At 39.6% G+C, this 12,597-nt stretch overlaps 1 protein-coding gene and 1 long non-coding RNA gene across 5 annotated transcripts in view; one reads left to right on the top strand and one right to left on the bottom strand.

The window, feature by feature from the left end:
- Nucleotides 1-401: 401 nt before the first annotated feature.
- tspan4a (tetraspanin 4a) overlaps nucleotides 402-12,597 on the bottom strand; it is an 86,623-nt gene continuing 74,427 nt past the window's right edge. For all 4 annotated transcript variants that reach the window (XM_049718138.1, XM_049718137.2, XM_049718136.2 and 1 more), the window contains 4 exons: nucleotides 10,017-10,118; nucleotides 8,446-8,577; nucleotides 2,995-3,078; nucleotides 402-886 (listed from right to left, as the gene is read on the bottom strand). In XM_049718138.1, the coding sequence (XP_049574095.1) occupies nucleotides 818-886; nucleotides 2,995-3,078; nucleotides 8,446-8,577; nucleotides 10,017-10,118 (387 nt within the window). In that variant the 3' untranslated portion in view covers nucleotides 402-817. The remainder of the gene's footprint in view (nucleotides 887-2,994; nucleotides 3,079-8,445; nucleotides 8,578-10,016; nucleotides 10,119-12,597) is intronic.
- On the top strand, nucleotides 11,071-11,757 carry LOC125967244 (uncharacterized). The gene is made up of 2 exons (XR_007480688.2): nucleotides 11,071-11,252; nucleotides 11,336-11,757. It is a non-coding gene; the product is annotated as an uncharacterized lncRNA (long non-coding RNA).

Below are 12,597 nucleotides of genomic sequence, written 5' to 3'. Positions count from 1 at the left end.
TAAGTATGGATTACAGTTGACAGCCAAAGATAAGTGTATGAATTTGAGGTAAAGTGAAAAGACCTGATGGAGGGTTCCAAGGCTCGAGAATAATCTTTGTCATTGGCGCTCTCGTCGGAGCTGGAGGAGAAACAGCCTAGGGCCATTTGGCTGTGTTGTGTGTGCTATGGAATTTAAATACCTGTGAGAATGTTTGTATTGACAATGGTATGATTCTGCTGCCTCATGCAAAGCCACCATACAATGCTATGTTTCGTTCTGTCGAGCCGAGGAGTTATTTTAGGTGTACTACATTGTTTCTATTTACACCAGCACTAGTCTTTGTCACGTAAAGGATTTTTGACATGAATACACACTAAAAGCCTCAAGCATTTGATGATGAGCAATGACACACTGACTGCTCACTAGATCAAAACATTTAATACACACCATCACAGGGTACATGCACTTGCAGCACTTCACTAGTGCACTTTCTTAACTGAGCCTCTCCTTTCGTAAACACATAAAAACAAAATAATTTAAAACAAATACATTTAAAAAAGGGTTACACTGCATAACACATTCATTATACTGCTAGGTAAAATGCATCACAGAAATTAGTAATTGACACAAAGCAAATGATAGGAAACGTACTACACTGAGACTGTGCTTGTTGGAAAATGAGCAGGCAAGATGTGAAGAGCAACGTCCCTGACGAAAGGTCACCAGAGAAGGAAGGTCACAAAGAAGAGAATGCGTCGGGAGGAGAAAAGCTGCATCCGTCCCCCCTTGAGTGCAGGAACGTTGCAGATGTGCTCACGGACGCCAGGCTTCAGCGTTAAGCGTAGAAAGTTTCCACTTTGACTGCCTGACAGAACATTGTCATGGAAAACACCAGGCCTAGGATCTGGAAAACATCAAACGTTCATGTCTAATCAATTCTTTCTGCTTTCATTATTCATGTTCATTTTAATTTAGGATTTGTCAATTAATCCACACTCAATTACTACATCATCTATTCTATGAGCTGTCAAAAATGTGCCAATATTTTCCCTTTTACTGCAAATTAATATTGGCTGCCCTTTGGGCGACTAGCCGTTTATCACTAACCACTATTATCTTTACTGTCATTTTTATGAAGGGGCAGCATGGTGGACGGAAGATGCAGAGCTGCATTGTTTCATATTGGCAGGTGTTCCCAATACTTTGGTGACAAACGGCTTTCTGAACATTGTAGTGCAGTTCTACATTTCAATAAGCTGCAACTGTAATAAGAGGTTAATGTCAAATGTGCAATAAGTTTTGTTATCTTTGCAAAGACAACATTTGTGGATCGGATGTCGTGAGCAGTGAGTCATGCTTGACGCTCCCAGGAACAGAAAAGTGCGTTAGAATTATGTGATGTACGTCATTCTTGACATAAAAAATGAAGTTTACGTGAGCTCATGCTAAGCACCAGTGGTTTTATTAATATGGTTTACACATAAAAGAGAGTGACATCATGAAATAGACCCCAAGGTACACAAGTTCATCACAATCATTTAACACCAGGGGAAGTAAAGGGAACACAAGCGTGTCGTAATACATGACCTTTCAGATGATTTATGACTTGGAGGTATAGCAGGTTGTCGGTTAAACTGCAGCTTCAGCAATTTAGTCTCCCGCTCTCTGTTCACATGGCAAAGTGTTCTTGAGCAAGACACTGGATGACATTCTCCCACTGCTTAGGTCAGTGTTATGCTTTCAAGACCACCATTAAGTGAGAAGTGCTCACCCTTTCCTTCTGGTTTCTATTCTAGTTTCTTCTTCTTATTATTATTATTAGTTGTAGTAGTAGTATTTGTATCCACCCATCATCCATAAAATTAACATTCATTTTCCGTATCCTGTTGAGTCGAAGCCTATCGCAGATCTCTTTGGGCAAGAGGCTGGGCAAATTGGACTGGTTAATTGCAGGGCACATATTGATTCCTTGACCCTTACTCACAATTTATGTGAACCACGTAGAGTTGTCAAACGCATCTTAGCAATGGCTTGTATTAAAAAAAAATCTCATTAGAGGGAGACTCGTAAAAGCCAAGGTACCATTGTTATTGATGTGAAATATGCATTATTATGCAAAGGTAGGCACTAACATTGATGTTGTCATGACATAATAAAACAATAAATGGATGAGATAATAGTTCGAAGGATGACAGAAATATCCTCTCTGACATACTATATTTTCTAAATTTCATTTCGATTGTACTTTGAATTACTTTGAAGACCAAATAATGACTTGCCCAATACAATCATTGTTCTTGCAGTCGAAGGCGACTGTTGGAAAAAAAATAAAACCTCTTGGAGTAGAGCTGACTTAGCATTACATTACACAGAGATTTATCAAAAAATACAGATATTTATTCACTTTAGTCATCATTAATGTAATACTTAAAAAAAAGTGCTTTTCTGCACAAATTTTGCACTTCAAGAGGATCATTAGGGAGATTTGTATTTACGTTTAAGCTCATTGAGCAGTGGCCAACTTTGCGTACTTCCCAAATAGTTACTCTGGGGGGGAAAAAAAAGGTAATGCATCACTTTGCATGAGCCATAATTACACACACGCTCAAACACTGTTAAGTTGATTACATCTACTTTCTGGTTCATTTGCTGTATTAGAAGATTCAAAGCACCGCTGAGAGTCTAATGGTTGACTACAAATGAGCCTGCAGCTGCAGAAGAGCCACGTGACTGATGCCTTCAAGAACGGAGTATTTCACTTTATCTGTTATGCAGGCATGTCACGTAGCAATCGGCCGCGAAGGAGATAAAAGAGTTTTATGGAATGTCAACCCCCACCCCGATATGGTCTTCAGTGCGAACATACTTTTGCTGTCCCTAGAAATCCTGCGGCAGCACTTAATTCAAAGGACACTGGAAATGTTAGGTTTACCTAACCAGAAGTCAGAGTGTCTGTATGCAAGTGGAAATATCAAAAAGTGACTCACAAATCATGGAAGTCTCTCTAATTACCTGAGTAAGTGCCGTGCATAGAGCAAAGATCCAAAGGGCCACCAGATTCTCATTAAGCCAGTCCTTCACCCGCTCGTAACACGGCTGTTGACACACACGCACGCACACACACGCACACAGAGACACACACACAGGAGATGCGTTAAACAGGCGAACGAACGGCAGTCTTAGGACTGTCATCAGTCATTTCATGATTTCAGTGTGCATATATACCTGCCAATCTTAATGCTTAATCTCACCAAGACATTTTTCAATAGCTCAATGGCAGCATTTTGGTGCAGGGTACTTTATGTTCCCGCATAACCATGCCCTAGTGTAAAAAGCAGGGTTCATAAAGTGCAAAGTTGCAAAGGTTGGCTGTGCAAGCACATTTGGGATCAACTCAAAAGGAGATTTTGAGGCAGACCATCTCACCAACAATCTCTGACATCATAAATATTCTTCGAGATGAGCGGATACATACTCGCACCGAGACTCGCAAATGTTGCACCAAGTATTCCCAGAGAATAGTCAAGGGTGCAACATTTTGTTGTCATTTTTACTCCCTGGTCAGCCATATAGACGCTTTAGTCCCGCAGTGTAATTACATTGTGTATCGACTGTCAATACCAAAATTGCAAATTGTCTTGACTTTTAAAAAATGGAGATCTTTCTTGCAGTTTTTATTACCATTCATCTTTTTCAAAATTTGAACAATTCTTACGAGTCTCTGACTTCAAAACTAGTTTGTTGTGTAACCTATACTATATATATATATATATATATATATATATATATATATATATATAATATGAGATGTTCATACAGTTTTTTAGGTTGACAGTCGTAATGGCCCTCCGAAGGAAACTATGACTACGATGCGGCCCGCGGCAAAAATGAGTTTGACACCCCTGCTTTAGTCTATTTATTCTGTCTGTACACTTCAAGTAGGTTCGTGTACCTGACTAAAATGTGATTTTCCTCCCTGCAGATGCTTTGCCAGACCTTTACTCGCTGCTTGTTCTTCACATTTGTTTTAGTCATTGGCAAGTGAAAAGCAAACTATATAGTAGGCCACAGACTTGGCCACTGAAGAATATTACAAGTATCATCGGATGTTTAGGGCTGTATTGGCAATTATACAGCCAACAATTTGCCTTCTTTCCTTCTCTAAAAATGCCCCTTCTTACAGCGCTCTACAAATTTATCTTAATTTAACCTGTCCTGATGAGAGAGTATTTCTGTTCAGTACCTTCAACAATGTTAGGAACCACCATCTTAAAACTGCATGAACTTTCTTTTTATACTGCCTGTCTCAGATGTTTTTTTTTTGTTTTTTTTTATTCAATTACACTTGAAAACTCTGAGTATCCCTGACGAAGAGGAATAGTTATATCAATAAGGAGGACTGGGGCAGTGCCCTCTTGGGTGAAAAATGGAAGGGTGTGACAAAAAGGAGGCGGGATGTCAAGGAAGAAGGTAAAGGCTGAATTACAAATGATGGGGGAAAGGTTTGCAAGAAGGGTCGGGTGGCAAATGTTAGCCCCAGGGAACTTAGTCTTTCAGACATTGAGTTGTGTCAGCTTCTGATCAGTGAAAAAAAATATCTTGAGACATAGTGAAGAATGGCTGAAAGTGCTGCTACCATACAGGGGCAGTGTTCTCACTCAATAATTTATTGCTACAGACACAATTTGGTGACTGCTATTTATATAATCTAAATAATCAATTGGCTGAGTCAGACGCGCATGAACCAAAGACACGATTTATTTTGCAGTTGCCCGAAACACCAGGGAACCAAAGGTATATATTTTTCTCAGCACAAGGTAAAGTGATTCTCAGCTGGATCAAAATGGAAAGTAATGCAGTGAGCCTGCATCACTGTTATTCATCAAACAGATTTCTGTTGGACCCCAGTGGTCCATCTAAAAATGTTAGGAAAGTCAGAACTGATATGCGAGTTCAAGGTATGTAACATTTTCTTCCATTCAAATTATACGACGCACAAAAGTGTGAAGAATTAACAAAGATACTAAGGGAATGAGGAGAGGTGACGTAAGGCAAAGATGGCAAAGGCCAAACAAGAAGCATATGTACGCCAGGTCTGCCAATGGAGAAAAAGATGTATTTAGGTTAACCATCCATCCAACCATTTTCTCAGCCACTTATCGTCACTAGGGTTGCTGAAAAAGATCGAGATGGGGAACGGTATGCAGCAAGCTGGGTGTTTAAGGATAAAGATAGATACGTGTTGATTGGTGCCAGTATAGATAGATGGAAAAAATACTTGGAGGATTTGATGAATGAGGAAAATGGGAAGCAAGGCAGGCAATTGCAGTGAACCAGGAAGTAGCATTGATTTCTAAAGGGAGTGTTAGAAAGGCACTAAAGAGGATGAAAAATGGAAAGGCAGTTGGTGTTGATGACATAGCTGTGGATGTATTGAGGCATCATGGAGAGATGCATGCAGGGGTTTTGACCGATTCTAATAGGTGAGAAAATGGCAGAAAGGAATGGAAGAAAAGTGTGCCGGTGCCCATGTAGAACTAGTACAGTATAGACCTATTGAGAAATCAGAAAGTGTAATGGAAGCTAGAACCAGGACAGAAGTGATTATTTGTGCAAGTATGGTTTCATGCTTCGGATGAGAATCACTGATGCATTATATGCTTTGAGGGTGTTCATGGAGAAGTACAGAGTCAGTCAGGAGCTGCATTGTTTCTTTGTGGCTCTCGAGAAAACCTATGATGTGGGCACTCGGAGAGGAACTGTGGTACAACATGAAGACGTCGCAGAGAATAATGCAGTAGCAGAACAGTGGTGAGGTGTGCTGTAAATGTGACAAGAGTTCAGGGTAGAGGTGTGACTGCATCAAGATCAGTTGTCAGCCCTTTCCTCTTTGTATTAGTGATGGCTCGGCTGACAGATGAGGTTAGACTGTAATCTCTGTGGACTATGATGTTTACAGATGACATTGTAATCTGAACTGAAACCAAAGTGGAAGAATATTTAGAAAGGTAGAGGTATGCACTGTAAAGGAAAAGAATGAAGATTATTAGAAGATAGAATATAGTATGTGTGGGAATGAGAGGCAGAGGAGGAAGAGTGAGGCTACACAGAGAAGCGATAGCGAGGGTGGAGGATTTTAAATACTTGAGTTCAACAGTCAAGAGCAATGAGTGTCGTAAAGGAAATAAAAAAAAGAGATCAAAGCAGGCTGGAGGAAAGTGTCACTAGTGTTGTGTGATAAGAGTCTGCTAGGATGAAAAGGGAGGTTTATAAGACCAGCCATGATGTACACATCAGAAACAATGGCACTGTAGAGACAACAGAAAGCAGAGTTGGAGGAAATGAAGATGTTGAGGTTCTCTGTAGGAATGACCACGTTGGATAGGAATAGATATGAGCTCAATGCAGGGGCAGCAAAAAGTCATGAGGGACGGCAGACTTGGATGATTTGGTGGGAAGATTTTGGGGATGGAGCTGCCTGCCGTGACAGCTGATGAAAGCCCTTAGAGACGTTTGGTAGATGTAGGGAGGGCACGAGGGCAGCGGATGTTAGCGAGGAGGATACAGAAGATCAACTTAGATGGAAAAGGATAACATGCTGTGGCGAACCTAACGGAGCAAGCTGAGAGGAAAAGCGGAAAATGTGTTCCAGCAGGAACATATACAAATGTTACTATATTCGCTCTATTTTTGTGTTCTTTAGCATTTCTTTAAACATCTTCATTCCCTTTCTTTCTAAAACCCGAAGTAGCCATGATTGTAGTGCATTCTAATTCTAACCTCCTACCTTGTGTCACAATCATAAACTAATCCCAGTCAAATTTTTGGGGAACTTTTTAACCCAAAGAAGATGAAGAGTGACTTGGCCTTATGTATTATTTGAATTATTGACGCTTCACATTTTCAGCAATGGCAGATTAAATTGTGCAAATTGCATGTTTGTCGCACTGTGACTGTGTGGGTTTGAGTGCTTGAGAGTTTTTTTGGAGGACATTTTTGTCACAATTTTCCATTAGTTCATTCACTAGTTTGATTGTTACATTCATTAGTATAATAATGTGAACTCAGAGCCTCCACTTGCTTGTTTACGCACATGTTTAGCATCTTAGCCTAATGGCAGTACCAATAAAAATATTTAGTCAATCAAATTGACGTAGTGAAAATGGAACCTTTTGGCAGTGCACAGTGTCTATTTAGTTGTTGAAGGTAATGAAGACAAGGCCGAATGGGATTTTAAAAGAATAGACTATTGTTTATGGAAATCAATCAGCTTGGAGAAAAACAATATTCCAACTGGTAAATTCACAGTGCAAAAACTGCAATAGAATTCACCGAGGTGGTGGTCTGTTGGAGAACTTTAACATCTTGACTTTCCCGCTCAGTTTATGACTGAAAGATTGGCGCTTATGTTATTAAGTGACAAGTTAATAGGAAGCGCAAGCAACCAGGCCATTTTAGAAATGCAGTGCAGAAGAGTTTGCAGAGGTTAAGAATAGGTCACTGGGATGTGGCGTTTGTTTTGAATGAATATTTGATGTTCTTACGTATCTTTCTGCAGCATTAATTACTTCAGGTGCAAACTTGCTGTATCGTGCAACATAGACGGTAGATAGTAATTGTATTACAAGGTATGGTTGTGGTGTTTAATCATTAACAACCCTGGCAAAGGGTCAAGTAGATTTTTTTGACTCGCTCACTATGCAACTTTATCATAATTTCAAGTCACGATCACAAAAACAGGGAGAGAATCATTTCATTTTCATTCATGATATTCATTATTTTGCCCAAAAATGCTTTTGCAGCATGTTTACGACAACAAAACACAGCTAGATCAAATTTGATTTTTTTTTAAGAATAATCCAAGCAATACGTATGTGGAATAATTGGCTTCTAAGCCAAGAATTTTATAGAAAGCAGCTATGAATCAAATCATCTTATCAGGATGGGCTTGTATGTATAAGGAGAATACCTCTGCTATTGATTTGACAACCTTGGATTTTGTACTTTAATGCTAATAATAATAATAGTATACACGGTTGACCAGTTGGGACAACATGAGTGTAGTTACTTTCTTTCCCAACATTTTGGATAACAAGGTTTATACAAACTTTGCTGTACATTAAAATGATGAACTAAAAGAATATTTAGTTAAGACATAAAAGGAAAATCCAGCCATGATGGTCCATTTTTCACTAATAAGATCAGTTTTTTTTCCCCAGCCTCAAAATGCATGTGGCCTTCCCTACTTGGACCCACTTCAAATATCGGGAAACCTCGTAAAACAAATCGCTTTTCCATGGCTGACTTAAATGAGCAAGGAATGAGCAGCCTCTTTGCATCTTAGATGAGGTTTCTGCCACGATTAATGATGAGGGCAGAGGCTTTTTAATTGTTTGGGGATCAAAGATGGGATTAAAAGACTGAGAAGAACAACAACAGATGGATCGTCGTGCCAGTGCTTACCGCTGTCCACCATGTTCCCGGGTTGTCCAGGCCGCAGTTGTCACTGTACTCCAGGCAGCAGGAGTCTGGTACACGGGAAGCATTGTAGACTTCAAACCAGTCCGTGTGGTTGGTCACTCCACAGCAGCGGAACTGCGGACAAAAGAGTATTTATCATTCTCACAGAGAGAGCAAAGTTAATTTACTTGCCATGAATTGAATCTATAAATTTGCCAACCCACAGTTCAATAGAGTCACTTTTCTTTAGTGCACATCTCATTTGCTTCAACGATCATTTCCTAACGCCCTTAATTCATCATCTCTTTATCTTCTCCTTTTGTGCTGCTCCATGTTTTGACAAGGTTTCACATTTGCAAATCAGTCCATTTCATGGAAAGAACAAGATAAGCGCTCTGTGTTACGGTATCTGTCGATTGTTATCCAACTAAAGAATAATTGTGTCTCTGGATTTAGACAATATGGGATTAAAAAAAATGGCTCTATACAATTATTCGATGATCTAATAGTTGTCATTAACTGTCGATTATTCGATTAATTTAGGCACCTCTTTGGACGCCTTTCCACATTGTATTGTTCTTGTGTATGGAGATGCTATTCATTGAGTTAATACTATTCAGAGCGGGCTCTGCTCCGGGGACATCTTCCTTCTAATCTATTCAATGACTCAGCATGTATGGAGGAGTCTTGGTGAAGAGAGCTGTAGCTAAACATGAAGTGTTTTTTTTTTAATGGGCATTAACTCAGCTAGACTCAGTTTTCATGGAGCTTCTTTACTCACACGGATACACAAACCTACTGCACCCGTATGGCACGGCAGTGTATTCTTGTCTGAACATGCATAATGTCAAACTGCTCCTGTTAAGACAGACTTGTCCTATGCCATCATCATCCTGCATGCAGCTAAAACAGCACATTAACACCCACAAAGGCTGACACACAATATTGCATATTTTATTTACTCTTGTCAGCATGAATGCCTTTGATCATGCGCAAACACACAAATGCTATGTCGCTTAGCGGAGCCACATACGCAGGACTGGCCTGTCATTATGTACTAATGGAACAAAACTGCTCACCGCAATGCTCGATGGTGTATGTGAAAATATACCCAAAGAGCCCGCAAGTCTCTGATATGTCATTTGATGTCTTCTGAAGGCATTTACCATCCGCACTATCTGCTCCACACATCCTCCCCCACCTCACCACATTATTCAAAATCACAAATTGCTTCCTTTTCCCTTTAATTTTTAAAACAAATATTCGGGTAAAGCACATCAAAGTGAAAGCTGAGAACAAAGATTACCTCTCAGAGAGGATGATCCATTTATCTGTCAGCTTTTTTCACCACAGCCTTTTAAAGTTGGGAATGTGGCAGAGATATTTTAGCTGTTTTTCTTTTTTTTGGGGGGAGGGGGTAAGACTGAGACCGCAAAGCGGCACATTCTGTTAACTACAAAAATGATTGCAGTCTGAGACCTCCAAGTGACTGTGCAAAAGCAAGACAGTTGAAGACCCTATTAGCTTTATGAATCTATTTCTGTAGGAGCCCACGACTGGTCATTGTGTCTTACATCAGTTTGAACTATCATCCAGGCGTTGGTCAGACCCACGTTGCCCTCCGTGCCAAAAAGCTGTAGGCCCTTCTTCAAATCCCGCTGGGCGTAGTGGTCGATCTGAAAAAAAAAAAAAAGGGAAAATCAACATTCGGCAGTTACTTGACTAACATTTCAATGGCAAATGACATTCAATTACCTGCAATCATGGAACAGGTAAGGCAACATTAACAAGAAAATTTACAGATACGTGCTCATATAGAATAATCCATTATAATTATCATCATTCAAGGCTGCCTCGGATGGTTGGAATAAAGTTACTTCATAATTGATAGATTGTGTCTCATTATGAAAAAAAAAGAAAACGAAAAAAGCTGCCTCACGCATTACAGGAGATCGATCACTTGATGTAAAAAAATACAATTAAAATGTGCTTCAACCACATTCTATTGGGAGTTTTCAAATCATTAATTTTAAAATCAATTTCAAACAACATATTGAATTCAACCGTTTTTTTTTAAATCCAATCTTACATTCTACATGTGTTGATAAGTTAGTGCAATTAAAATGTTGTTTTTTTGTGAAGTTGCCTCATGCATTAAAAACAAGTCATCTGGTTTTTGGGATGTAATGTTTTTTTTGAAACTGACCTTTGACAATAGTGTATGACAATGAATGAATATTAAATATCTGACAGTTTTGACCCCGAGGAAAAGTTTGCCAGGTGAATGTTCTTGTTACCACAGTAACCAGCTGAGCCCCGAGGCCACTGATTTTCATGGCAATGTGACTTGTTCATGGTGGGGAGGTGAGGTGAATCATTGTTAATAAAAGCTGCACTGGGGCCATGAGAATCGACAAAAAAATAATAAATGCATGTGGGTGGTGTTGCTCAGTGTCTACAAGAAACTACACTGGGAAAAAAATATTTGAAATCATATTTCCTCCGTTTTGGATTTGAATGTGGTTGGTGGGAAAAGCAGTCGAGCATATTGATCTGAAAATCTCTCTGTCACGACTCGTCCCCGATCGTGTCCATATTGTCATAGTTTCTGTCCTTGTGTCTGTGTGCTCGCCCCTCCCCTCCTGTGTGATCAGTGTGAGCATTCTCACCTGTCTCTTGTTACCTGTCGCGTATTTAAGTCCTGTCGGTGTCACAACCTTGTCGGGTTATTTCTTGTCTCTCGTCGTTCCTGTAATTCTGTTTTTGCCTTGGTCGTTTTCTGTTTGCCATCCCTGTAGAACAGTCTTTCGGTCGGTCCATTAAGTTATGTTAGTTTACCGGTTCTGTTTGTCTTGTTCCCCTCATCCTCCCGTCCAACTACCTTTTCCCTCAGGTCCAAGCTGCATTTGGTCACCCTGCTCCATTCCGATCCATGACACTCTCAGAGGCATTGAGTCACGCTCTGGAGAGGTGAAGGGCAACCGAGGCTTTCATATTGTCCTCACGATCATCAAATAATTAGAACAAATTTCATCATTCAAATTTTTGCCAAGGTAAGGTGGAATAAATTTTCTGCACTAAAAGAGGATGTATTTGCATTTCATCACATGTTGACTTAGGTTAGGAAAAAACCAACCAGACTTTGGTAAGAAGCAGACTTGTAACTGTAGAGATGTCTCATCTTGCTGTTATAAAACCATATTTGCACGGTGATGTCTGCTGTCCAGCTCACAAAAAATCTTGCAATGAAAGTTTTGAAGGTGTTGGCGAACAAAAACGAAAAAAAAAAGATTTAGACCTCAGTTGCTTTGGAACTCGTGTATAAAACAAAACAAAAAAAAAACCTTGCGCTAACTGTGCTTTCTGGAAGAAAAGCAGTACAACTTGTTTTTGACAAGAAAGAACAGTACCCCCCCCCCCCAACTATTATATGTAGGCCTGCTTACAAACATTGGACAGGTTTGCCAATCGGCCTTGAAACACACTACACTTCATCACAAAAATACATTTATTTGCTAAATCTATGGCCACATTACTTGGATAAAATATGTTATCCATCCATAGTGCACTAATCCTTTTAAGTGTCACTCACTGGTGAGGTGGCGCCTATCCCAGCTCACTTTAGGCAAGTGGTGTTTTAGTCTTCAGCCAATCACAGGGCACAAATCCACAAACGATTCCGATTCATACCCAATTCAGCAATTCAGACAATGTGCAATGTTCAATGTGTATGTTTTTGGAGGTTCTTGGAGAGCATGTTAACATTAAAAGTAAAATCTAAATATTTTTAATTATTGCAAGGAAATACAGCAAAGGTTTCTGCTCTTTTATAGTTAATGATTATTTGCACAAGCTTCTATTCCATTCTCATGGAACAAACTCATAAAAATCTTAATGGAAGCAGCAGAGGGAATACAATGTGTCAACTACCAAGTGCACTGACTTCTTCACAACTTATCAGACTTCTCCTTTACAATCTCCCATTTTCAAATGCATTTGCTGCAAACATATAGCATTACCAATGTGTCTTTTTGTGTTTTCCTGTCTTCATATCAAACAGATGTGAATCAATACAAGCCGACGTGATGAATGTAATTCTGACATCCACCCACCGACACAAGTATCTGGGTCATTCTGCTTTTTTTTTTTTTTTTT

The sequence above is a fragment of the Syngnathus scovelli genome, chromosome 4, assembly GCF_024217435.2.
Source record: "Syngnathus scovelli strain Florida chromosome 4, RoL_Ssco_1.2, whole genome shotgun sequence".
NCBI lineage: Eukaryota > Metazoa > Chordata > Actinopteri > Syngnathiformes > Syngnathidae > Syngnathus > Syngnathus scovelli.
Note: the sequence above shows the minus strand (reverse complement) of the source record. Positions and strands in the feature narration are given on the sequence as shown.